Source organism: Urocitellus parryii, chromosome 7 (genome assembly GCF_045843805.1).
Source record: "Urocitellus parryii isolate mUroPar1 chromosome 7, mUroPar1.hap1, whole genome shotgun sequence".
NCBI classification, from domain to species: domain Eukaryota; kingdom Metazoa; phylum Chordata; class Mammalia; order Rodentia; family Sciuridae; genus Urocitellus; species Urocitellus parryii.
The window spans coordinates 34,503,562-34,531,314 of NC_135537.1; the positions used below are offsets into that span (position 1 = coordinate 34,503,562).

Genomic DNA, 27,753 nt, shown 5'->3' on the forward strand with positions numbered 1-27,753 from the left:
GTCCTCTCCCGACGCCCGGCTGCCGCTGGCGGCGGCGCGCCCCGGTCCCGGCCGCCGGCCTCGCGCCCCTTCGCGCAGTGGCCGGGCGAGCGAGTGGCGCGTTGATCCGTCCTCCTGCCTGCCCCGCCGGACCGCCGGGCCGCGGACACACGCCCGGCAGGGAGGCGGCGGCGGCCCCTGCGCATTCGCTTCCCTCCATTTGGGAACTGGGAGGCGGCGGCGGCCGTGGGTTTTGGGGAGGGGAAGGTGCTTCGGGGGGCGGGCGAGATTGGGAGGGGGCCGTCCTCAGTAGGAGGACGAGAAGGAAGCACCATGACGTCCATCCATTTCGTGGTTCACCCGCTGCCGGGCACCGAGGACCAGCTCAATGACAGGTAATAGGGCCGGCCGGCGGGCGGGCTGGCGGGGGAGGGGCGCCCTCCCCTCCCCCCACCCCCACCGACCTCGCCGGGGCGGGCGCGGGTGTTTACGCGCCGTCCGACCGGCTGGGTTGGGGGGTCCTCACTGCCCCCTGTAGGCCCCTTCTGGGGCAAACTTCTCGTCCCGGGGGTTAGGGGCTGCGGGGGGTGGGCGCAGTGTAGACCGGGCCCGCGGTGTAGACGGAAGAGCGCTCTGCAGACCCCCTTCCCCCTCCCGCAAAGAGCCGCGTTGAACTCGGAGGAGATGGGGGGGGGCTCCGGCTCCCGGGGGGCGGGCTGTAATTACCGCCCGGCCCAGGCCCGAGGAATCCATATTAGTCAAAGTTGAATTGAGACAGACAATGCGGATGGGGGATGGTGGAGGTAAAAAGAGAGGGAAGAGGAGAAGCGAGGCCAGAGGCACCGGGGTAGGCTGGGCTGGGTCCTCTAGGACTCCCGCGAGCTGTGTCCGGTGGGGTAGTCTGGACCTGCCAGGCCTGGGGATCCCGGGGGGGGGGTGCGATTCCCGGCAGATCCGGAGAGAGGGGGTTGGGGAGAGAGAAAGGGAGGTAGCGCCATCATTATTGTTATTATTATTAAATTTGAGCCCCTGCGGTGAGGTTTGCCTGCCCCCGGGTGGGGATGAATTTGGGCGGGGGTGGGGAAGTGGATTGGATTCCCTTTGCTCTCCTTCCCTTGAAATGGTGTTGGCAGCTCCAGCTCCCGGCCCCTGTGGTGCGAGCTTTTTTGTTTCCTTTTTTATTCTAATGATAGTGTTTTCCTGAGTTGTAATTTGACAGCTGAAAACCGTGCGTAGAGTGTCAAAGGAAAACTCTTACGTTTGCAGTTCGCAATGCTGCTTTTCTTAACACGCTGTAAATTTCTGGGTTGGCTTTGCTGTGGGAGGAGGAGGGATTTTGATATTTAAATTTTTTTTTTCTTTCATAAGGCTGTTTTGCTTTGGTTTCCTCCTCTTTCCTCCGCTACTGTTCTTTGCCAGTTTAGGATATTGAATTGCAGGGCCACATGTTCTAAGGGAACTGAGATAATGCAGGAAAAGTTCCTTCACTGTTGCAAAACAGACTCAGAGGAGGTTGAGGGAGTCCTCCATTAAAGCATGTCTTAGAATCTAGGATTCAGAGCTAATGATGGGCCAAATGTTTACGGGTCAGAAAGTGGAGCATTTTATTCTCTCTCTAGTCTATTCCTTTATTGCTATGTATACTTCTTTTTAGTATAGAAGGCCATCTGATCCCAAGTTTGCAAGTTAGGAGTAATTTTTGCTAAGTGACCTGGTGACTCAAGTTGTATGACGCCCTGTTTGTCATGCGCTTCCCAGAGAGAGGTAGAGGCCTAACTTGCTGCTAAGATACTGGCTTCTGTCTCAATGTATCTAACCGCCTCAGGTGGGGCTGATTGCTTTTAAATCCGGAGCTGGCGGGATAGTTTCTCGCACTGGGTTCGGATTTGTTTAATCTTTGCTCTAGCCATATTGTTAAATACCTATTTGTGAAACTTTTGGAATTACTTTTGAAAATATTAACCATTTGGAGTTGTCTTATAGCTCCTTTACATACGGAAATAACCTTTAGATTATTTAATATTTTGTTATGTGATCCTTACTCTATTTCATTAGATATCTTTTTATAAAAGACTTCAACATAGGGGTTTTTGTATATTTTAGAAGTAGGCAAGTAGTGAGAATAGCTCTGCTGTCATTCATAGAAGCATGCTTGTCGTGTAACTTGTCTTTTAACTTAGAAAATTGCACCAGGGAGGAAAGAAGTAGAGCGTGTTTTCTTAGTCTTGACTTTATGTACCAAGTACCTGACTAGCTTACTCAATTGGCTGTGCATGCCAAAACCTATTTTGCTGTTTTGGGGGGCACTTTGATTCATTTTTTTAGTATCCCTTTTGCTTCAACTGTTTCAGAAATTTACAAGTCATATCTTCTTAAAACTAACCCTCCCATTCCTAGTATAAAAAAGTAATACATTTTGTTTTTGACTCTAGCATCAGTACACAATATTAACATTAAATCATTTTGGGTTTTCTCATGAAATGGGAAAAGGATAAGTGGATTTGAATTATAATTAAAAGTTTCACATAAATGAGAAAATAGAACAGCTGTGTAGGTAAAATTTTAAGAGGTAGCCAAGGCACTGTATGTTTTTTTGTCCTGGTTGACTTGTGGCAGAAACTGTTCTGTGTCTACCCTTCAGAAAGAAAACTCCTCTTTTTATACCTAGTTGCAGAGTAATTAGACCAACCTATTGCTTGAGACAAATCTGCTTCCAAAAACAAAACAAAATAAAAACCACAAAACCCAAAACAAACCCCAGCACAACCTTTTTTAATTAAGTTATGGAATTAGGAAAGAGTGTGCATATATAGCTTCATTTTAATATGAAAAATGTGCCTGTGGGAGTTGCAAATGAATAATGAATGATAGTTTTGGAGGAAAAGGGGTATAAATAGATATATTTTATTCTTTACACTAAAAACAGTAAGATTACATGAGGATTGAGGTACTACAAAAATTGCTCAGTTAAAGAAAACTTTTGGCATTTGCCTAGCATAAGGTCCTGGGTTTGAATAACCCCAGCACTAAAAAAAAGAAAAAAAATTTGGCCTGAAAGCATCATTTTCTACTCAGAATTTTCTTTTGTGACACTTTGGCTTTCTTTTCAGTGCATTTCTTGAGTTAGTTTCTGAGAACTTGGATCTGCATATTGAGATTGAGGATAGAGTTGGAGGCATAAGCTCACCAATACCTGGAAAGTGTCCCCAGAGTCATGTAGACCAATCTTCTCCCCAATGAGTTGAATTTATCAGGAGATACATAGTGAGCTACTGACAGACATCTGAGCTCCACATGATGGGTCTTCTGGCCTTTTTTCTTTTTTTAAAAAGTCCAGGGTTCTTTCCACTATTCTACTTGGCCTGTATTCCAGAATATTTCTACTGTCTCTGGCATGCCAGCCTTAGCAGCCAACCACCTGTCTTAGTTTTCATTCTCCTTTTAACTCCTCCTCCAGAGCTCCAGATTGACTTTTACCTTTAGTCAGGGGGCTGAGCCTTTGAACCCTTCCCTAGTACCAGGTTAGTAGGAAAAAATATATATATTTTTTAAATTATGAGTTGCAAATGGACACAGTACCTTTATTTATTTTTATGTGGTGCTGAGGATCAAACCCAGTGTCTTACACTTGCTAGGCAAGTGCTTTACCACTGAGCTACAACCCCAGCCCTAGGAGAGGCCTTTTTAAAGTGATGTGGGTGCAGCATGGCCAGTCCCTGAATTAGTCCTCAGGATGCCGGTTAGTTACTCCAGTTCTCTTTGTCTATATGTGGAATTTTCCTGTGAGGTTTGCCTTTTGGCATTGTAATGTGTTGTGCAATCATAAACAGTCTTGATTGAGATTGTTATATCAAAAGAGTTTTTCTGTTTCCCCTTTAGGTGCTGTAAGGCTACAGGGTAAGATAGTATAGATAGGAGTTTGGAAGCATGTTCTGGTAGGCATGTCATTTAACTGCTTCGAACTTCCTTCTCTGCACTTCCCTTCCACCTCAATCTCTGAATTAGGCATAGTATCCATCTCAAGGTCAACAGTTAATGGATGGGAAAACAACTATTATAAATTAATGTGAGTTCTGTAAAATATAAAGAGATGGTTTCTTTTAACTGCTTTTATGTGTTGCCTGGTTTCCATATAGGAAAATAGGAACTCAGATCACTTTTGTCTTAGAATATTCTTATCCTTAAGTGAAGAATCTAGACTCTTAGTCCTAAGTTTGTGATATTCAGCTCATATGCCACAGGGGATATTTGGCAGTGTCCGGACACTTTTTTTTTTTTTTTAATTTTAATGTTGAGGGTTAAACCCAGAACCTTGGAAATGCTAAGCACATGTTCTGCTACTAAGTTGTACCCCCAGCCTGGAGAAATTGTTTGTCACAGCTGGTACATTGCTACCGGTTTCTAGTGGTTAGAGGCCAGAGATGATGCCAAACATCCTGTAATGCATAGGATAGCCCCCCCACCAACAGAATTATCTGGTCCAAAAGGTCACTTGTGGTAAGGTTGAGAAACCCTGGCTTAGTTTTGTTCAGTACTTATAAATGTAAAAATAAGTGAAAATTACGTTATGAAGAAAATTCAAGCAGTATTAAGTTCTTGTTAGTCTCAAAACATGACGATTTAAATCAAAGTTAATTAAAGTTAAAATTTAAGTCAGTTCTTTGGTAACTAGTTATATTTCAAGTGTTCTAAGGCCACATGTAGCTACTCACCATCACACTGGACAGTGCAGATAGAAAACAGTGCCATTATCACTGAAAGTCCTCTTGGAGAGTATTGTCAGAGAAAGTGTGATTCTTTGCATAGAGCATAGTATTTAGTTAGTGCTCACGATTGGAAACTGTTGTATTTAAAGACTCAGGAATATCCTTGCCCTCTCAGTAGGAACCAGAGGATAGGTATTCTGATGAGTTGAACAAAAGTTGTGGGGGGTGGAGATTATCATAATTGAAAGCTGTCTGAAATTTAAGTGGGCGGCACCCCCCAAAAAAACAAAAACACTCAATCCTCAAGTCAAAACAAAACACAGAAAGCAAACCCAAAACCCACCCAAAATAATACATATTAGGCTGTGTGGGATAGAGGATCATATCATCAGTGGGAAATCTTAACTCTCTTGATTATTTTGGGATTTTTACCTAAAAACAGTACTGGAAACACTATTGGAAAGGCAGAGCCGTGCTTCATAAAGTGATTGAATGAAATTGCTGAAGGAAAGATTAAAAGTTTGAAACAAGGGCAGATTAAATTTACATTTAAGAAGTTGATTCTAAATCATAGACCTAGGAATAAACAGGCACTTGTGAAGGAAATCATATGGTTCACAGGAGTACAACTGGGAGAAATGGGATGGAATTAGGAAGGGAAGGATTTTTTTCTCTTAACAATTAATTTAGGAAATGATCCCTAAAGGAAGTTTAATCATTGAAGACTGTTAAATTACATTTAAGTAGACCTTAAAGGGCATATTGAAGGGAGCAATTTTATGGTGAAAGAGGATGTACTTATTGCCTTCTTTTCCCCCATTTTATCATACTTCTAATAAAGAAAAGGTCCAGTTACTGTCCCCCTCCCCCCATTTTGGTATTGGAGATTGAACCTAGGGGCATGCTTAATCACTGAGCCACATCCCCAGCCCTTTTTTATTTTGGGACAAGGTTTGCTAAGTTGCTGAAACTTATTTCTAAGTTGTGATCTCTGGCTTTAACCTTCCTAGTTGCTGGAATTATAGGCTTGAACTACTGTGCCTGGGCACCACCTGTGTTTCTGTTATTTTGGTACCTTGGCATTCTGATAGATTCCTGGGTCTCTATGATTATGAAATGTTGATGTAATTTTGCTGATTTTTTTTTCTTTTGTGGTACTTGGGATGGAACCCAATCTCTCACATAACTCAAGAGAGTTAAGATTTTCCATTGATGATATGATGCTCTGTCCTACACAGCCTAATCTCTCTCACAAAAGCAAGTACTCTACCAGTGATCTATATACCCAGTTCCAACATTTTATTTTGAGATGGATCCTTGCTAAGTTGCCAGGGCTGGCCTCTAATTTGCCATCCTTCTGCCTCAAGACCCTCCCTAGTAGCTGGGATTATAGACTGGGATTGTAGGCATGGGGCATGCCACCATAAAACTTGTTTGGCTTGTAACTTTTTAGAAGGGAGGGCGGGATCACATTGGAAATCATAATATTCTTGACAGCTCAATGCTTTGGGGTGTCTTTGTGAGTGTGCGCCCTCGCTTGCGCTGAAGCTGTTACCCAGGGCCTCTACTAAGTATGAACCCTACTATTGAGCTACACCACCAGTTCCAAGGTTGTAACTTCTTAATCTCCAGTATAATGGCATTTTATTAACAGTCATTTTGTAATTTTACAATTAATGATGAAATTAAATGATTTTCAATGGGGATATACACTGAAGAATAAGATAAGGTCAAGTGAAAAGTTTGTGATATTTTTCTAAGTAATATATAGCAGTGAGTATTAGAAAATTGAGTTTATCTTTAAGAATTTATCTCTAATATTTCATTATTTTTTGATATAATCAGTGTAGTGGTAATAAATTCAGAATGAGAAATATGTTAAATCCTTAATTACCTATGCTTTGAAACTTTTTTTTTGGTACTGGGGTTAGAACACAGGGGGTACCTGACCACTGAGCCACACCCCCAGCCATATTTTATATTTTATTTGTAGACAGGGTCGCTGAGTTCCTTAGTGCCTCACAGTTGCTGAGGATGGCTTTGAACTTGCGGTTAAATAAAGTGTTAATATTGAATGTTATCTCACTGGTAAATTCAGTTTATCTTTTTGCATAGCAAACGTACTGTATTTATCTGGGCATGGTAGCACATGCCTTTAATCCCAGTGACTTGGAAGACTGAGGCGAGAGGAACACAAGTTTGCAATTAGAGGCCAGCCTCAACTTAATCAGATACTAAGCAACTCATGAAACCTTGTCTCCAAAATAAAATAAAATAAAAGGGCTGGGGATATGGCTCAGTTAAATGCCTCTGGCTTCAATCCCCAGTATCAGCCTCCCCCCCTAAAAAAGGGTATTCCCATTAATAATATATTTTCAGTATTTACATCTTACAATTATACTTTACAACAGTACAGTTCATTCATTTCAAGTGTACCATTTGTTCAAGTTTTTTGAGAAGAATGTACATTTGCATAGCTACCCCTCAGTCAAGATGTAGAACATTTTCATCACCCCAAAAAGTTACCTTTGTATATTAAGTCCATTCTCCCTACCTCTTCTGTCCTTTGCAACCACTATTCTGCTTTCTTTTACTATGGTTTTGCCTCTGTAGGATTTCGTAGAAATGGAATCATGAGTCTGGTTTCTTTTGCTTAGAACAATGCTTTTGTTATGCATTGCTTTTGTAGTAGTTTCTTTATATATTAATGGGTAGTAGTATTAAATTGTGAATCTATACCATAATTATAAAATCTGTTCTGTAGTTGTAAATTTGGGTTTTTCTATTTGGAGCCATTCCCTAGTATTCATATTCTTAAAAAAAAAATTCCTTGTTATGAAAAAAATCCTTGTGGAAAATAGAGAATCTCAAATTTGAGATGAAAAGTTCTGGCTCTCCCTGTTAACATGTTGGTGACTTTGCAATTTTTCTTCCTCCCTTCCTATCCTCCTTTCTCTGTTTTCCTTCCCTCTCCTTAAATTTCCCCCATCCCCTGTTCTTTTTTTTCCCCTCAGGGATGAGGGATACTCTACCATTGAGCTACAAGAGCTACATTACCCATGTGTGTCTGACTTTAAGTTTTTTCTTTTTGTTTCTTTTTTTTTTTTGGAGGTGGGGTGGGGTGCTTTACCACTGAGCCACATCTGCATTACTTTAATTTTTTTTTTTTTTTATTTTTGAGACAGAGTCTCCTAAGTTCTTGAACTTAATCCTCTTGCCTTATCCTTCCAAGTCACTGGGTGTGTGCCACTGTATCTGACTATAATTTTATATACCTGGATTTTTTCTTAACTAATTTGTTAGGATATTTTTCATAGGAAGCAGGCAGAGTAAAACATTATGTGTATGTGCATGTATATAATTTTTTTTTTTTTTTTGCATTGGGTGTTGAACCTAGGGGTGAGCCACATCCCTATCCCCCCCCCCTTTTTTTTTTATTTTGAAACAGGTTCTTAGCTTAGTTGCTTAGGATCTCACTAAGTTGCTGAGTCTTTCCATCCTCCTGCTCTAGCCTTCTGGCCTCCCATCCTCTTAGCCTCTTGGGTTGCTGGAATTATAAGCATGCACCATCATGTCCAGCAACATTGTATTTTTATTGACAGCAAATTTGCATGTTAATTAAAAATAATGTTAGCATATGTAAAGATATATTTTAAAATTTCATTAAATCTAGTGATTGTATTCTAGATTGCTGGTTACAAAGGTTATGATTGTGTCCAGTCTGTCAAGTACTATAATGAATGAATCAATAGAGTTATTTGCCCCCCATTAGTTCAGGCCCCATTTTTTTGTAGTATAGGAGGAAAAGGGATTGAAGCTACCATTTTATGCTGGTTCTGCTCCAGTGTGAACCTATTTCAGAATTCAGGTGATGCAAGGTTCCAGATCTTTTCCCGAGCATCTCCAAAACTCTTACTCGGGCATGGTGGAAATTCATTTGGTTGTTCTTTGTGATAGCCTGCTTGATGTGATGTGAGAAGAGGTTCTGTGTTGTGTAAACTTTAAGTAAAAGCCAAATTTGAGATTAGCCAAATTTGAGATTTAATAGAAAATTTTAGAAAGCAGAGACAACACGGTAGGGTTATCTTAATATCTTGATGAGAACAGGGTTTTATATAAAAGGCTTTGGGAGCTGGGTGAGGTGGTGTGTGCTAGTAATCCCAGTGACTCTGAAGGCTTAGACAGAAGGATCATAAATTCGAGGCCAGTCTTGGCAATTTAGTCAGACCTTTAGCAATTTAGCGAGACCCTGTCTAAAGAAAGGATTGGGGAAATGGCTCAGTGGTAAAGCACCTTGGGTTTAATTCCCAGTGCAGTCCCACCGAACCCCCACCCTGCAAAAAGGCTTTGGGAAGAGAAGGCTATTGGGTTTGTGTAGTTGGTTGGTTTCTTACATTATAATAGTAATTGTTTCGTATTGAAAGTGTGTATGTGGGGATTTAGAGTTTTTTGGGAGAAGGTATTGAAAATTTAACCCAAGGATGCCTTACCACAGAGTTACATCTCCAGCTCTTTATATTTTGAGTCAGTCTCTCCTTAAGTTGCCTGGGATAGCTTCAAACTTGAGATTTTCCTGCCTCAGCCTCCTGAATCACTGGGATTACAGGCATGTGCCACCATGTCTTGCTCCAGAAGTAATTTGAATTTGTCCAGTTTATTGTTCTGTGTCATCACTTGAATCTAGAAATTTCTATTTTAAGTTTGTAAAGGAAGCACCAGTTTGATTTTTTTTTTTTCCCTTTAAACAATTGATTTCTTACTCTTTCTCCTTTCTTGGTGCTAGGTGTGAAACCTAGGGCTTTGCACATGCTAAGCACATACTCTACCATTGAGCTATAACCCCTAGGCATAGATTCTTTTAAAATCCTGCTTAGAATTAAGTATTCATCTTTGAGAAATTATCTAAGTGATTATGCTCTGCTTCTCAGGTGTCTTGATTAGTATAGATTAGGGAATAATTGTAGTATAGATTAGAGAATAATTGAGGGGGGGATGGAGTATTTTCTCGATAATGAGCATTTCGACCTTTTGTTTCTTTGGTTGGTCCTTGGAGGAGTATAGGAAGTACTTTTTCTTTGCCTCCTATTGTTGCCACGGGAGCATGAGTCCAGATAACTGGCACAGGATCCTAACAATTCCCTATTCAGAATTCTGTCAATGCTGTAGATGTAGAACTAGGCGATATGTTGACTTCTGAGAGCCAATGAAGGGTACATTCAACACTTGCATCCAGAGATGGGAGTCAGTAGATAGTTAGCAGCTACCCCATACACTCAGAATGTTTCTGGCTTCATAAAATTTTTGAATTGCAGCGATTCCAGGTCAATCGGTACTTTGTTTTTCTTCTCTATGACATCTCTACTTTTCAGAAGACTCTTTGGAAATGTGAACTGACGGTTGCTGGAAGCTTCACTTTTCCTTTAGTAAATTCTAGGACATTCTTGAGAGGTGATAGGTTTTTTTTTTTTTTTTGCGGCCATGATATATTTATTTTTGTTTGTTTTTTGATGCTGGAGATGAAACCCAGGGCCTGCACTGGCTATAAGCACATTCTCTACTACTGAGCTATGCCCCCAGCCCCCTCATAGTTGTTTTGAAGTGGACAGTTTTTCTGATAAGAATATTTTATATGAGTAATGTAGCTTAACCAAATTGAAATAAAATCATTAACTGTGTTGGTTTTTTTTTTTTTCTTCCAGTTAAGAGGTTCTTTGATTTAAAGCAGGAACTACAGGTTCTTAGCTATCTTTTTTGAGAATAGAGTGTTTTCTTGCTCCTTGATTTTGTGTGCCAGGGATTGAACCCAGGGCCACACACATGCTAGGTAAGCACTCTCTGTAACATTGAGTTACCTCCAAAGCCCTGTGTGCATACATTGAGTAAAACCAGAAAGCAGGGAAGTCATTTGCAGTAGTTTGTTTTGTTTACTTATTTTTTTTTTTTAAAGAGAGAGAGAGGAGAGAGAGAGAGAGAGAGAGAGAGAGAGAGGGGGAGAGAGGGGGAGAGAGGGGGGAGGGGGGGAGGGGGGAGGGGGAGGGGAGAGAATTTTTAATATTTATTTATTTTTTTTAGTTCTCGACGGACACAACATCTTTGTTGGTATGTGGTGCTGAGGATTGAACCCGGGCCGCACGCATGCCAGGCGAGCGCGCTACCACCTGAGCCACATTCCCAGCCCCGTGTTTTGTTTACTTATTTGTTTTTACCATGAAGTTTTAAAAATTCAAGTTAAATTTACATAGATAGTAGCTCCACCCTGGTACTATAAGACACTGGAAGTGTAGTTTTTAAAAACATACAGCAGGACAGGCATGGTGGTCCTTGCCTGAAATCCCAGAGGTTGAGGCAGGAGGATCTTAAGTTGGGGACCAGCTTCAGAAATTTAACAAAAACCTGTCTCAAAATAAATAGGGGGTAGGGCTCTACCTTGGTGCTAGAGTGCCCCTAGGCTCAATCCCTACTTAGTACTACAAAGAAAAATTCGGCTGTGCTCATAAGGTTACAGTCTAGGCAGGACAGGGAAGTTGGTCTATAGGCTAGGCTAGTAGCAGATTATGAAATACTGATGAAAAGAGGTAGTCAAGTTTGGGCTGTGTCAATATTTGCCTTGCTATTGCCTACACAGTTTGAGAACAGTGTTAAGATTAACTTTCCTTGTTCAGCAAATGTGCAAAAGTGCTCTGCTAGGAATGGCTTATGTGTTTCACTCGCTGCACCAGCACTTCCTGGAATTCAGGATTAGGAAGTGCTTGGAACTTCTGGCTCATTGGGAAAGTTTAAAGAAGAGTAAGGTTGGGCTGAGGATATAGCTCAGTTGGTGGAGTGCTTGCCTCTAATGCACAAGGCCCCGAGTTCAATCCCCAGCAACATACACACACAGACACACACACATAGTAAGGTTATAGATTAGTGGGCTCAATTTACTGTTTTTCTAACTTGATTTGGAAACAATTGTGGACTCCCAAGAATTTGCAAAGATAGTACTGAAAAGTCCATGTATCCATCACTTAGTTTCCTCCAGTGGCAACTTCTTTATTTTTGTCAAAGTACTGAAGCTAGAAAGCAACATTTCCCCACTTGCGTTTAATTTTTTAATTTTATTTTTTTCTTATATGCATTTTTGAGAAATATTTCCCTTGAAATAAATAGATCAGAAGACTTTTTAAAAACTCTTTATTTTAAAAATTTATTCATTTTTGTGTTACTGGGAATGGAACCCAGGAGTGCTCTACCACCAACCTATATTCCCAACCTTTTTTATTTTTTGAGAAGGGTCTTGTTAAATTGCTCAGGCTTGCTGGGAATTTGCCTTTCTCCTGCCTCAGCCTCTGGAGTTGCTGGGATTTTAGGCATATGACACCATGTTGGCATGATGTAACTATTTAAATGGACATAGAATTTTATATCACACTTATTTTCCTAAGAGCTCAAGGTGAAATGAAATAGTAAAAACTGTATTTCTGAATTCAGATGTATCTTTTTAATTCTTAAGGTTTGTTTTCTAATATTGACATTCTTTATCAAGTGATGCAATTGTTACAGAATTTGGCAGTGATATCTGAAAGATTCTGTGTGCCATAGGCACCAGAACTCTTGAGAACTGGAACGACTCTGATCTGAGTTAGGAGGTCTGTCTGGTCTCTCTGAACTAGTCACGGAGTCTCAAGGCTTATCATCGTTTTCCTGCAGTCTCAGTTTACTCGTTTTGTATATGAGGAGGTATGTGTAATGTTTCAAAGTTCATTTTAATTTGAATCTGTAGGCCTGTGATATTATTTTACAAATTGTATTTGATATATTTTGGCCAGCTCTGCCATTTCAAAACTTTTTTTTTTATTTCCTGCCTCCCTTCTCTTCTCCCTCCTGATCCTCCTCCTCCTTCTCCCTCCTCTTGCTGCTGCTCTTTCCTCTTCCTCTACCACCACCACCACCACCACCACCACAGTATTGTAGTAACAGTAATAGTAGTAGTAGTAGTAGTAATAGTAGTAGTAGTGATTGAACCGAGGGGCACTTTTACCATTGAACTAAATCCCAGCCCTTTTAAAATTTATTTTTGAGACAGAGTCTCACTAAGTTGCTGAGAGTCTTGCTGAGTTGCTGAGGTTGGCTTCAAACTTGTGATCTTCCTGACTCTGCCTCCTGAATTGCTGGGATTATAGGCGTGTACTTGTAATCATTCTCATCGATATTCAGGGGTGTGGATGAAAATAGTGGATGGAAAATAGTTTTTTTAAACCTTTTCCACCTTATTTTAATTGAGCTTTTAAAAATAAACAGCTTTAATTCTTTTGCATTATTATTTTTTAAATTTTAAACTAAGGCTGGTGCATTTAATTTAACATGAATAAATGCAGTCCATTTATATTATATGTTAATTATGTTTTTCATATAAATTTAGTAGGGGAAAGTTCTGTGTGGTTAAAAACAAAACAAGAGAAAAAAACCTTAATTGAAATAGCATGTGATAAAACAAAAGCACACTGACAGTGGTATCTCTTAGAGTTGGGAGTGTTTGCTCACCTTTGATTTCTCCTGGATTGAAACAGTTGCTCTGCTCTTTGGGAAAGCTGTATAGGAGGTCCTGGTATTGCCAAGTACTCCGAAACTTTTCTATTTTCCAGGATACCTATTAACATTCTGAATTTTAGAATAATAATTGATGATGCTTTATGGTTTGACATGATCAAATATGTCATGTTTGAGGTGTTATTCAAAATTTTACACAAAGAAGGATTTTAGGATTTTATTTTATAGCTAAGGGAAATGAGGGTTGGAGTGCTTAGATCAGTTAAGTGGCAAAGGCTAGAGCCTACATTAACTTAGCCTAATTGGTTTTCCTTTGGAAACTTGTTAACAAGCACATGCTTTTTTAATAATGTGTATATGTTAAGATATATGTAAATAAAATTATATGTTAATATTTACATACCTGTTATATGTATTTGTACACAATATTCGAAGCCATTAATATACTATCTTGGCTGGGCACAATGGCTCATGCTTGTAATCCTACCTACTCAAAAGGCTGAGGCGAGATTGCAAATGTGAGGTCAGTTTATGCAACTTAGATAGACCCTGTCTCAAAATAAAAAGGGCTTTTAATTAATTATTCAGCAAGATATTGGGAGGAGTGTATTCAGCTACATGTCAGTTCTAGTCTGGGGTATATTGTGGTGGATCTTAGTCTGTGGGAATGATAGACCATGACATGACAGGGCATTGTGATAAGTTCATTGAAGGAGATGTTTAAGATTCTTTATCAGAGCTCCCTGGCTTAGTCTTGGGAAAGTATTGGGGTGGTGTCTTGCCCAAAGAAGAACTGTTGCAAATGCATATGGGATAGTGAGTAGGTGGTAGGCTGAAGGGCTTAAGTGAGAGCTGTGGGAGGCAGGACAGAGCATTAAGAATTGAAAAGCTTTCTAGTCAGAGAAACAACATGTGTGAACACCCCAAGGTAGAAGTGTGCAGTGGATTTGAGGAATTAAAAGCCCAAGATACTTAAGAGTGATGAGTAGGGTTTCAAATCAGTTTAATAGTTTCTTGTAGAAAAGGATACTTTATTAACTGTTTTCAATAATGATCTTAGTATTATCATAAGTTTGCTGTGCTTGGTCGTATTTAGCTGTAACTGGTTATCTAGGTGCTTAGATTTGAGAAACTGAACCAGTACACTAAGAGATGTGTCAGTTCCATCCCAGTTTAGGCCACTTGCTTGATTTCTTGACTACAAATAGCATTCTTCCCCTCTGTTTGACCAAGTTGTTGGTGATTTACTATTTCTGAAGATAAACATGCCTTACTGCAATTGGGAACAATGTGAATTCTGCTTATAGACCGGTATCACTGAGACAAATAAAAGACAATGTGTTTTTCTAAGAGATTAAAATGGTATTAACCATGTTAAAAGTTTCATTAGAAATATTGGAAAAAAATGACAAGTGTGTGGAGCACGGTGATTATTTTTGATGTTATTAATGTGTTTCAATATTTTATATATTTATAAATGTTATTTTAACAGAAAAAGTAAATTCCTAGGCAAGTACTTCAGTTTTTTTCCCCCTAAAAATAAGAACATCAGAAGCATTGAATAATGAATAACTATTTAATTTCTTCTAAAGATTTTTTCTTTGTCTGGGGATGTAGCTCAGTGGTAGAGTACATGCCTAGCATGCATGAGACCCTGGATTCCATTCTCAACACTGCAAAACAGGCTAAAGTTTCTTTTCTTAAAATGATGTTGAGTTTATGGAATTATTATTTCTAAAAATCTTTTTGAAGTTACAAATGGAAACTTATATAGAAAGATGAGTATAATGCTAATTTTTAACAGATATACAAATTTTATACATGCAGTAGAAAATTTTCTCAGAAATGTATTTGCAAACATTTATTAGAGTAAATCCCAGGATCAAAACATTCACTATCCTAAGATCTTGCTATCTATTGTTAAAACATTGGCACCAACTTATACTTCCCATAATTATTATGTACTCATTTCCTTTATCAAAGCCATGTAATTAGATTTCCAAAAATCTTTTGGAGTATATTAATTTAAGATAGCATTTCGTTATTAGGTTTTGCTTTTGGATTTATTATTTTTAAAAGTTTATTGTGAATCTGGAAGCAGTGGTGCATGCCTATCATCCCAGCAGTTTGGGAGGCTGAGGCAGGAGGATCACCAAAGCCAGCTGCAGCAAGAGCAAGGTGCTAAGCAACTCAGTGAGACCCTGTTTCTAAGTAAGTTACAGAATAGGGTTGGGGATGTGGCTCAGTGGGCAAGTGACCCAGAGCTCAATCACTGGTATCCCCCCACCTCCCCCGCCCCCCAAAAATAAGTTTATTATGAGCTTTGATTTTTAACAAATCCCATGAGTTTTAGATACAGGGGCCTAATTTTTACTTGGGTTTACAAAATATTCATATCCTTGCTCCAAAGAAGGGGTAAGTAATGAAAGTCTTTTGGGTTTCAGTCAAGTATTTATTGTTTTCATTTTACATTCAGAATACAGTGATAGAGAAGATAGTTTGTAAAAAAAAAAAAAAAATTGTTACAAAATTGAAGCAGTTTTTTCCCTAATACATTCACCAGAATTTTCATCTTAACTTAAATATAAATGAAGATCCCCAGAAATTTTTTTTTAAAAAGTGACATTGTTGACATCTGGGATTATGGCTCAGTGGTAGAGCACTTGTCTAGTAAGTGTGAGGCACTGGGTTTGATCCTCACACCACATAAAAATAAATAAATAAAATAAAGGTATCGTGTGCATTTACAACTTAAAAAAAAGTGACTTTTAATATTTATTGAGGGCTTGTTTGGGATCAGATATTTGTACATCAGTAAAGAAAAGAGGCAAAAATTAAATTTTATACTTTCATTTATTTGAAATGTATTATTAAAAACTAATTACTGACATGGAAAGGCCCTCTGAATTGACTGTTCTTTGTAATATTGCTAAATGATCTTTCAGACATTCTTATCATTGGTACAGTGCCATGCTTTAAATACAGTGACTTTCTATGTGAGCTTATGAGTGCCACCCAGGAGCGTTGAGGGGAACCTCTTTGAGGACAGGCCTATTGGTGCCTTTGTATCCTTAGTCTCTGATATATACTAGTATGTATTTTTCTTAAGTTAATTAGACTTCAAAAATAAGCAATTGTTTTTTATTCTTTTGCAGTACTGGAAATTGAACCCAGTGATGCTTTACTCTTGAGCTGCATTCCCAGCCCCTTTAATTTTTATTTTGAGACCGAGTCTTGCTGAGGCTGGCCACAAATTTGCAATCCTCCTGCCTCAGCCTCTTGAGTAGCTGGGATTATAGACTTGTGTCTGGCAGCAAGATATTTAATAAAATTTAGTTCTCACAACTATATTTAATTTTTTTTTTTTTTAGAATAAAGGCTGAATCAAGTGTTTGTGTTTTTGTAAACAGAATATTCTGACTAACATTGGAGTTAGCACATTGTAACTTCAGTTGACACCCCTTCCCATTAAATGTGATGATCCTTGATTCTCATATATTTGTGTATTTTGGGGGAGATTGATTTTTTTTTTAATATTTTTTTTTTAATATTTTATTTTTTAGTTCTCGGCAGACACAACATCTTTGTTGGTATGTGGTGCTGAGGATCGAACCCGGGCCGTACGCATGCCAGACGAGCGCGCTACCGCCTGAGCCACATTCCCAGCCCGAGATTGATTTTTTATTTATTTAAAAAGTTCAACATTGTGTTATAAGCAATTTCAGTTATGCAGAAAATTTGAAAGAATAAAAACATGAATTGTTTCATTTTTTTACTTTGTAGTCTCAGTAATTAATATTTTGCTGTATTTGCAAAATAATGCATGGATATATAAATAGCTTTGTTGAAGCTGGGCATGATGGCATGATATAATTCCAGCAATTCCTAAGTCTGAGGCAGGAGGATTACAGTTTGAGGCCAGCCTGGGCAACTTGGTGAGACCCCCGTCTCAAAAAAGGGTGATTTTGGGGGATATAGCTCATTGGTAGAATGCCCTGTTCAATCCTAGTACTGCAAAGGATCCTCTGACCCTCAAAAAAAAAAAAAAAAAAAAAAGGGCGCTTCATTGAACTATTGAAAGTTGCAGTTTTCATGATACTACTTCTTTAAATGCATGTACTATATCATTTAGATATAGTACAGGCATTATACCTTAGAAAATTAACAAAAATCCAATAGACAATGCACGCTCACTTTTCTTTACCTGCCTCAAAAATGTCTTATAATAGTGGAGTTTCTCAAGCCAGAATTTAATCTCATTTTAAATTTTATAATGATTTTTTTTTGGTGGGGAGGCGTGTACTGGGTCTTGAACTCAGGGGCACTTGACTACTGAGCCACATCCCCAGTCCCAGTTTTTGTATTTTATTTAGAGGCAGGGTCTCACTGAGTTGTTTAGCCCCTTGTTTTTTTCTAAGGCTGGCTTTAAATTTGCTATCCTCCTGTTTCAGCCTCCTGAACTGTTGGGATTATAGGCATGTGCCACTGCACCTGGCTGTAATGAAATTTTTACCAAAAAAAGTATTTTGCAGTTTTTCCAAGGACTACACACATAACCATTTGATATTCAAATCATTCTATTTCAAAGCACAATTGTGTTTTCAGTTTTCCTTAATTGATCTGTGTATTATATTTTTGATTGTCAGAGGTGGGTATATTTTGCTGAATTTCCCAATATTGTTTTGCCTAGTCCTCATGAAATCTGGTGCCTTTTGTAACATTTGAATTTCACTTTGCAGATATTTTGCTTTGAACTATGGTGAATTGTAGAGTAACACCTTTATGATGGCAGTACCTTGACTTCAAAAGACATGGAAGTCACGGGCTGGGTTGTGTGCTTGTTAAATTTGTGGGATGTTTGGAGACCATTTTTGTTTCTTGTTTGGTATGGGGGATTGAACCCAGGGTACTTAACCCCTGAGCCACATCCCCACCCCTTTTTATTTTTTATTTTGAGAAAAGATCTTGCTAAGTTGTTGAGGCTGACCTCGAACTTGTGATTCTCCTGCCTGAGCCTCCCAAGTCACTAGGATTACTGGTGTGTGCCACTGTGCCCAGGTCATAGACCATTTTTTAAAGAAATTAATGATTGGTGAAGGTTTTGGTCCTTGTTTTCTTGTGCAGTCAGTCCTTGACTAGGGATGAGGAAATGAGAGCATTCTGTCAGTATATGTTACCAGGTGTGTTTGTTTAGGGTTTGCCTGTCAGTGTTGTACTAGTTACTAGGGTATATAAAAATGTGGCTTTTTTTGTTGGTGTTATGCAGGGACTGGCTTTTTATTTTGAGCAAAGATTTACCATTTAGGTGAGTTTATGGGTCAATAGATTTGTAAATAAGATATTTGAAATGAATGTATAGGAAGACTAATGTTAGCTTTTACTTCCTTCCTCCCTCCCTCCCTCCCTTCCCTCCCTCCCTCCCCCCTCCCCCTCCCCCTCCCCCTCCCTCCCCCCTCCCTCCCCCCTCCCCCTCCCCCTCCCCCTCCCCCTCCCCCTCCCCCCTCCCTCCCCCTTCCCTGCCTCCCTTCCCTCCCTCCCTCCCTCCCTCCCTCCCTCCCTCCCTCCCTCTCCCCTCCCTCCCCCCTCCCCCCTCCCCCCCTCCCCTCCCTCTTGTGCCTACTAGACAAGTGCTACTCCACTGAAGTATACCCTTAGTCTGTTTTTCCGTTTTTAGATGTAGTACAATTAAAGGAATGTGGTAAGGAAGATGTCAAGGATACAATATTACTGAGGCTTTATTCATATACCAGTGAAACCAAAGCCAAAGAAATGGTGAGGTTCTCTTTGATCATCGTTATGATTTTTTTTTTTTAATTGCTAACAGCAATAAACCACCTCAAACTTACAGGGTAAAACAACAGTCATTTTTTTTTTTTTTAAGAGAGAAGAGATAGAGAATTTTTAAATATTTTTAGGTGGACACAACATCTTTATTTTTATGTGGTGCTGAGGATCGAACCCAGCGCCCGCACATGCCAGGTGAGAGTGCACTACTGCTTGAGCCACATCCCCAGCCCTTCAATAATCTTATTTATTTATTTAGTTGTAATTAGGCACAATACCTTTATTTTATTTATTTTTATATGGTGCTTAGGATCAAACCCAGGGCCTTGCATGTGCTAGACAAGCACTCTACTGCTGAGCCACAACCCCAGCCCAATCATTTATTCTTATCTCTCAGTTCTGAGTAATTAACAGGATTCAGCTAGATGTTTCATATTCTGGGTTTTTTAAAAAATATTTTTTTAGTTGAAGTTGGACACAATACTTTTATTTATTTATTTTTATGTGGTGCTGAGGATCCAACCCAGGGCCTCGCACATGCTGAGCCACAACCCCTGCCCCTCATACTCTGTTTTTTTTTTTTTTTTTTTTTTTTTTACATAGTTGCATTCTTAGAGTAGGTAGCAGAAGTGTCTTCACTGAAAACTCAAACAGAGGGGTCTTAGGCATCTGTGTTTATCTGTGTGGTGTCTTCAACATGGAGGCTTCAAGGGAAATTGAACCTGGAGGTGCTCTACCACTTCAGACCTTTTTTTTTTTTTTTTTTTTTTTGGTGCTGGGGATTGAACTCAGGGCCTTGTGAATGTAAGGCAAGCACTCTACCAACTGAGCTGTATCCCCAGCCCCTACTTCAGACCTTTTTGTTTTTATTTTGAGACAGGATCTTACTGGAATTTGTAATACTCTTGCCTGAGCCTCCTTCGTTGCTGGGATTTACACGCAGGTGCCACCACACCTGGCAAGGTAGCTAAAGTAATTACGTGGTAGTTCAGAGTTTCAAAGACCCAAGAAAGAGAGCCAGGCTGAATGCCCTCTGTGCCCTACCCCCCTTACTAGGGATTGAACCCAGGGCCTCATGCCTCATGCCTGGTAGGGAAGTGCTCTACCACTGTGCTGTATCCCCATCCCTGTGGAATGCCTTTTTATGACCTACGCTGAGGCAACTGTATAGCAATAAACCATTTTTGCTTCATTCTGTTTTTGAGAAGCTAGTCATAAGGTAGCCCATGTTTTTGGGGAAAGTAATTAGACTCTACCTCATAATGGGTGGAGTGTCAAAGAATTTATGATATTTTAAAAGCCAGCATTAAGAAAGTGAAAAACTTTTATAATAAAGCATAATTACTCTGATTTTTTTTTAAAGAGAGTGATAGAGGGGGGGAGAGAGAGAGAGAGAGAGAGAGAGAGAGAATTTTTAATATTTATTTTTTAGTTATCAGTGGACACAACATCATTGTTTGTATGTGGTGCTGAGGATCGAACCCGGGCCGCATGCATGCCAGGCAAGCGCGCCACCGCTTGAGCCACATCCCTAGCTCTAATTACTCTGATTTATGTGCCATGAAAAGATTGAAACTGTATATTTGAAAAATAGAAGCAGTGTAGGCTTGACATTATAGCATTGGACATTGTTCAACTCCAGGGCTGCAAAAGTTCATCATACTGTTTACTGATACCAAAGAAAGAACTTAGAGGATTTAAGAAAGAAGGCTTGGACACTTTTCTTACTCATGTGCTCCCTGGGTAGCAGGCCAGGATAAAGTGGAGGGCTACACCATGCCTATAAGCTTGGGGAATATGTATGCACGTAGATAGCATGCCAATTGCATATAGATTTCTTCGGGTGTTTTATGAGTACATGACTGCTACGCAATCTATTTCCTTCTGCTTTAATATATATATGTTTAGTTGTTGCTGGACCTTTATTTTATTCATTTATTTGTGTGTGGTGCTGAGAATGGAACATGGGAGGCAAGCGTTCTACCACTGAGCCACAATTCCAGCCCCAAATTCCTTCTGCTTTGATCCCCACTGAAAGATTGGAGATGAGAAGTGGCCAGTTTTCTTTCTTTCCACCCAACTCATTTTTGGGAGTCCTTTTTAGTTGACCTTCAAGAACAATAATTCTAGGCACTGATGGGTGTTAAACCCCAACAGACATCATAATGCATTTTGTGTAAGTGTAACTACTAATGAACATATATTTGTAGATAGAGGTGTTGAACTTGACAGTTAAGCAGTTTAACATCACAGAGACCCAAAAAAAGCATCCAGGGCAGAATTATAAAAGAAGTCAATGTAAATGTGTTTCTTTGACTTTATGGATATTGCTCATGCAATCAAGTGGATGATCAGGCACATTATTAAGGAAAAGTCAAACATTTTATGTATTTTGAGATTTAAAAATTGAAATGTGGGCTAGTGAAGAGGTTTTTTTTTTTTTTTTTTTTTTTTTTTTAATGACTGCTCAATCTCAGGGTGTATTTCCTGTGAAATAGTGTTTTCTTTGGCTTCATCAATCATTTAATGAATCAGCTTTAGGATCAAATGTTTTCTGTTTTCATAGTACATCTGTCCTGAAATATCTAAATTTCACTGCTATTTTGTATAGTTATTTAATCTTTTGCATGCTTACTGTGTGCCAGGCACTGTACTAGATATTGGATGTGTAGTAGCATTCAGAAGAAAGCTTAAGTCTGGTTCCCAAAGGAGAGTTCTAGAAATCTTTTGGTTGGAGATATTAGTGTTGAAATAATTATGTAACTTGTGAGTGTAATTAATGTGAATCAGACATTTGTTGCATGGAAGATTTATTAGAAATAGGGCTGAGGTTGAATATAGCTCAGTGGTAGAGGACTTGCCTAGCATGCAGGAGGCACTGAGTTGAATCTGTACCATCACCTAAAAAAGATAAGAAATAGGCTTATTATTTCATTGCTTTGCCTAAGGGGATATTTTGTTATTAATGAGACCAGTGATATTAGTCATATATGCTATTTTCCTTGATGTTTTGCAGTTTCTTATGAAATATGGGATAAAATTGCAGAAATTTGTGTATATGTGAAAAGAAACACTATTTTGCACACCTACATAATCCTTTGTTGTTTAGTTTTCTTTTTTTTTAATATTTTTTTTAAGAGAGTGAATTTTTTAATATTTTTTAGTTTTCGGCAGACACAACATCTTTGTTGGTATGTGGTGCTGAGGATCGAACCCGGGCCGCACGCATGCCAGGCGAGTGCGCTACCGCTTGAGCCACATCCCCAGCCCATGTTGTTTAGTTTTCTAATTACAAAAAAGAAAAAGCCTTATCTCAAAGATTTAGTGTTGCCATTGTAAGATGAGTATACATGTCTAGACGGTTTTTAGGGGCTTCTAGGGGCTTACATAAGTCTAGGTCTAACTTTCAAAATCTAACTGGATGGGAAAGATGTTAGGAAGCATCAAGTGAAGTGTCAAATTAAGTAGAGTCAGTTTTTAAGACTTTCTGAAAGCCGACATCTGCCATGCCTAATGTATTAATGCTTACTATGTGTCACAGAGAACCTTTCTCTTAATCACGGTCAGAGATAACTTTTTAGTTAATCTTTTACATTAAAGATACTCAAAAAACCCTCATAGTGAGTTTTATAATTGATGTACAGGTTTTCCTTATGTGACTGAATGGAGCACTGGTAAAAACTGAAATTATAAAAACTCATTGTTTTGTAGAAGCCCCTCTGGTGACTGATTGGCGTGACTTTCTGGGCTAAGATTAATATTTAGAGACTAATCAGGTAAATCATGAGGTTTGTTCATTTTAAGTTATATCTTAGCATTGTTACTCCCTTGTATTTTGGAAGCACTGAATTTTCCAAAATTCCCTCATTTAAACCTTGGCGAGGAAATTTGAATTGAAGGAGAGTAAGTGTGGTTTTTCATTGCATAGCTGTGAAATGGTGAGTCTGAGCACATGCCTTTGGTCATTAAGACAACATCCTCAGGCTCTGCTGCTGAGGTGCTTGGGCACATTTTTGTGAACTAAAGTTGAAACATTTATACATAAAATGTCATAGTGAAAGGAGTACTGTAGCCTTTAAAAGCAGTACATTAACTGTTATCTTGACTACATGACTACATTTAAAAAATTGCTTTAAAAATGATCTATTTGTAGAGGACAGGATCATTATCATGTATCCTTTATCTTTCTTAACCTGAGGGAAGGTAGGACCATGTATAAAGTGACAGTCTTGTTTACTTGGTTGTTAAAACTAGGACCATTTCCAAAGTCAGTATGTTATTACTTAGCTAGGAAGCTTTTTCTTTCCATCCTAATATGATAGGGTATAAGAAAGTGGACTATAGACATCAGAATCATTATCATAATAATGCTGAATTGTTTCCATCCTTTATGTATTTGTAGTTGGTCTTTGGCTTTGTATAATATCCTGACCTTTTTAGTCAGTCCATTTAGTACTTACTGTGTACTAAATATTACATCTACAAAAAAGCCTTGTCCTTGAGGAGCTTAGAGAAGTGTAAAAAAATAGGAGTTTCAGAGAAAAAGTTCAAAACAGTAAATTATTAATAGAATTGATGAGAAGTTCTGAGGGAGGTAAAAAGAGGAAATAAATACTCACTGTACTGTGGTATCCTAATTATACTTTTTGTAGATATTTGATATGTAACTTGGGTTGAGGTCATTTTATATGTAATTTGAATAATATTCCTAGGGTTTTAAAAATTCTATTTATTTTTTAGTATTTATTTTTTTAGTTGGTCACAATATCTTTATTTTTATGTGGTGCTGAGGATCAAACCCAGGGCCTTGCATGTCCTAGGCGAGCGCTCTACTGCTGAGCCACAACCCCAGCCACCAGAGTTTTTTTTAAATATTTATTTTTCAATTGTAGATGGACACAATACCTTTATTTATTTATTTTTATGTGGTGCTAAGGATTGAACCCAGGGCCTCGCACATGCTAGGCAAGTAAGTGCTCTACCACTGAGCCATAACGCCCAGCCCCAGATTATCAGGATTTTGATAGATGACATGACCTCACATTATTTTTATTATAATTATGAACTTAGTTTACCCATCATCTTCAGTTATGTCTTAGTTTTTATTATGTGTTAGTTCTGAGGTCTATTTTATTTTATTTTATTTAATTTATTTATTTTTTTTTAGTTTCTGTAAATTTCTTTTCTTTTTTTTTTTATTGGTCGTTCATAACATTACATAGTTCTTAATACATCATATTACACGGTTTGATTCAAGTGGATTATGAACTCCCGCTTTTACCCCGTATACAAATTGCTGTATCACATCAGTTACCCTTCCATTGATTGACATATTGCCTTTCTAGTGTCTGATGTATTCTGCTGTCTGTCCTATTGTCTACTATCCCCCCTCCCCTCCCCTCCCCTCCCCTCCCCTCCCCTTTTCTCTCTCTACCCCTTCTACTGTAAATCATTTCTTCCATTTGTATTCTCTTGTCTTACCCCTCCTTTCCTCTTATATGACATTTTGTATAACCCTGAGGATCGCCTTCCATTTCCATGCAATTTCCCTTCTCACTCCCTTTCCCTCCCACCTCTCATCCCTGTTTACTGTAAATATTCTTCTCAAGCTCTTCATCCCTACCCTGTCCTTGTTTACATCCCTTATATCAAAGGAGTCATTTGGTATTTGTTTTTTAAAGATTGACTAGCTTCATTTAGCATAATCTGCTCTAATGCCATCCATTTCCCTCCAAATTCTATGATTTTGTCATTTTTTAATGCAGAGTAATACTCCATAGTGTATAAATGCCACATTTTTTTAATCCATTCATCTATTGAAGGGCATCTAGGCTGGTTCCACAGTCTTGCTATCGTGAATTGAGCTGCTATGAACATCGATGTAGCAGTGTCCCTGTAGCATGCTCTTGTTAGGGCTTTAGGGAATAGACCGAGAAGGGGAATAGCTGGGTCAAATGGTGGTTCCATTCCCAGCTTTCCAAGAAATCTCCATACTGCTTTCCAAATTGGCTGCACCGGTCTATTTTAAATATCTTTCAGTTTTTTTGGGGGAGGAGGATGGTGGGGGCAGTGCAGGGGATCAAATTCAGGGCCTTGTGCATTCTAGGCAAGTGCTCTACCATTGAGCTATGCCTCTAGCCCCTGGTGCATGTTTTGTGATGAATTCACTCTTTCCTCTCTTTGTTCAGAGTGTGATACTATCCCTAAATAATAGCAGTTCTGTGTCCCCAGATTTCTTTTTTTAAAACTAGTTCCCTGTTAGCATTTCCTTTTCTTTTACTTAGGCAGAAATAGCAAGAGCAGCTGAATTTCTTACTAGCCTCTGAACTAAGCATATTGGTGTTTCAATACCCCATTAGTTCAAGTGTCTAAGTAAACTTTGCCATAATAGAAGTGAGTTTATGTTAAATTATCTATTGGTATGTGTTGAAGGACTCAGCCACTCTTTGTCTGTTCTCAGTATTTCAGATCAAAACTCTTTTAATTTAAAGGTCAGACTTTTAAATCCTGGTTGTTGTGGTTAGAGTTTTTCTGGCTTGTTTATATTATAGACTTGGGCCAAGCCAATAACTTCAGAAACCAGGAAGAGAGTTTTGAGAAGTAAGATCAAGGCCCTTGGTTTCAAGTAGAACTTGTTAGGAGCTCCTTTGCAAGCTCAGCAGAGCTCTTCCTTTAAGTTTATAAAGAGACCTTTGTCCATGTGTGTATGTATATGTGTGCATGTTTTATTATTTTGGTCTTTGTTCCTTCTCTTCCTCACCCCAAACTCTTCCCTGTGCTGTACAGTGATTTACTCATCAGTCTGTCTCCTTCTTTTTTTGGTAATGGGGACTGAACTCAGGGGCACTCGACCACTGAGCCACATCCCCAGCTGTTTTTTGTATTTTATTTAGAGACAAGGTCTCACTGAGTTACTTATTAGCAACTCCTTTTTGCTGAGGCTGGCTTTGAACTCATGATCCTCCTGCCTCAACCTCCCACGCAGCTGGGATTATAGGCGAGCACCACTGCGCCTGCCTTACTCCCATCTCTTTATTCTCTGCTGGAATATTCTGGGTATTACACGCTCTTCTTTTCAAAGTGTCTTGGACTTCCAATTCTGTCTCAGTCCTACTAGATGTTACTGTTCTTGAATGATTAATAAAATTGCTTTAAAAAAAATGTATTGGGTTTCTCATGACTTTGTCACTGAGGATCCTGTAATGATGGACTACCTTCAGACTTAATAATATATACAATCCAGATTTTAAAGGCAATCCTCAGAGGATTTCTGTTGATGTATAGCAACCTTTAAGATATATAAAGTTATATGTATACATTTTAGATAGAAATAGCTTTAATTTTTCTATCACTTTTGTAGATAAGACCAGAATCACAATTGTGAATTTGGTTGAACAAATACTGTGTGCTTTCTTTGTACAAAAAGGCAGGAGGATTGACAATTTAAATTTTTTTTTTTTAAAGAGAGAGTGAGAGAGGGGAGAGAGAGAGAGAGAGAGAGAGAGAGAAATTTTAATATTTATTTTTTAGTTCTCGGCGGACACAACATCTTTGTTGGTATGTGGTGCTGAGGATCGAACCCGGGCCGCACGCATGCCAGGCGAGCACGCTACCGCTTGAGCCACATCCCCAGCCCCCGACAATTTAAATTTTTGTTTTTAACTTAGTTAACTATTTTAGTGACATTTTAAGGAATTTTGGATCTAGTTTAGCTTAGATACCAAATTTATATGATTATACTAGGAAGAGTGTTTCATATCCAATTTCAATTTGGGAAATACAAGATTCAGCAGTATTAAACAGGTTTCTATATTGCAGGACTTTATAAGAGGCTTTAATGAGGTTTGTGAATTGTGAATTTGCGAGGAGGCTACCCTAATCAACAGTTTCCAAACTTGGAACAATATGCTTATTTAATAATTTAATATCTCCCTAAATGGACTGCTAATCTGATATTTTAGGTAATCCTTGTGTGTATTTGTGATATTTTAGAGTACTGAGTCCTAGATTTAGGGGCTCATCAGGATCACTTTACTTAAAAAAATGTATTGAGTTTGTAATATGTGGTCAAAAATTGAATAGTATAAATTTACATACACTGAAAAATGTTTCTTCTTGCTCTGTTCCTATGTGTACCAATATTTGTTCAACCAGAACACAAATTATTGAACCTTGTTTTGGTTTTTCTTCCTTGGGGTGGGGGAATCTTTGATTTTTATAGTCTTATGTAGGTTCTGGTAATGTTGTTTTAAATGTTCCCCAGAGATTTTGATGACCAAGTAGATTAGGAATTATGATTTTTAGATGATACCTGTAATCTATTTCTTAAAACAGCTTTGTGAAATGTAGTAACTTCCATTTTTGGCCAAAGTGAAAAATTAGAGCAAGAGAATATTATATTAAAGGATGTACTCAAGAGTTAGAGTGGCAGAATCAGGACTCAAAACCCCAGGCTTCTTTTGGGTATCTAGGTAGGATCAGACTGGCACAATTTTTCCTTCCCATGAAGCTATGATGTTTATGAATGACCAAACCAATAGAATATAGTATGCATATTTTTATCTGCATGTTCTTATTTTTACTCAGCATTAGGTATTAGAATTTGTCTTATTGTATTATTACCAACAGGAGATACAAGGGACTTTCTTTTTTTCTTTTTTTTTTTTTTTTTTAGAGGAGAGGGAGGGAGGGAGGGAGGGAGGGGGGGGAGAGAGAGAGAGAGAGAGAGAGAGAATGAATTTATTTGTTTATTTAT

The 27,753-nt window shown here is 38.7% G+C and overlaps 1 protein-coding gene across 4 annotated transcripts in view; it reads left to right on the forward strand.

The window, feature by feature from the left end:
• Positions 1-303: 303 nt before the first annotated feature.
• The window catches only part of Ubr5 (ubiquitin protein ligase E3 component n-recognin 5), a 131,415-nt gene continuing 103,965 nt past the window's right edge, over positions 304-27,753 (forward strand). For all 4 annotated transcript variants that reach the window (XM_077801346.1, XM_077801349.1, XM_077801347.1 and 1 more), the window contains exon 1: positions 304-374. In XM_077801346.1, coding sequence (XP_077657472.1) covers positions 313-374 — 62 coding nt within the window. In that variant the 5' untranslated portion in view covers positions 304-312. The remainder of the gene's footprint in view (positions 375-27,753) is intronic.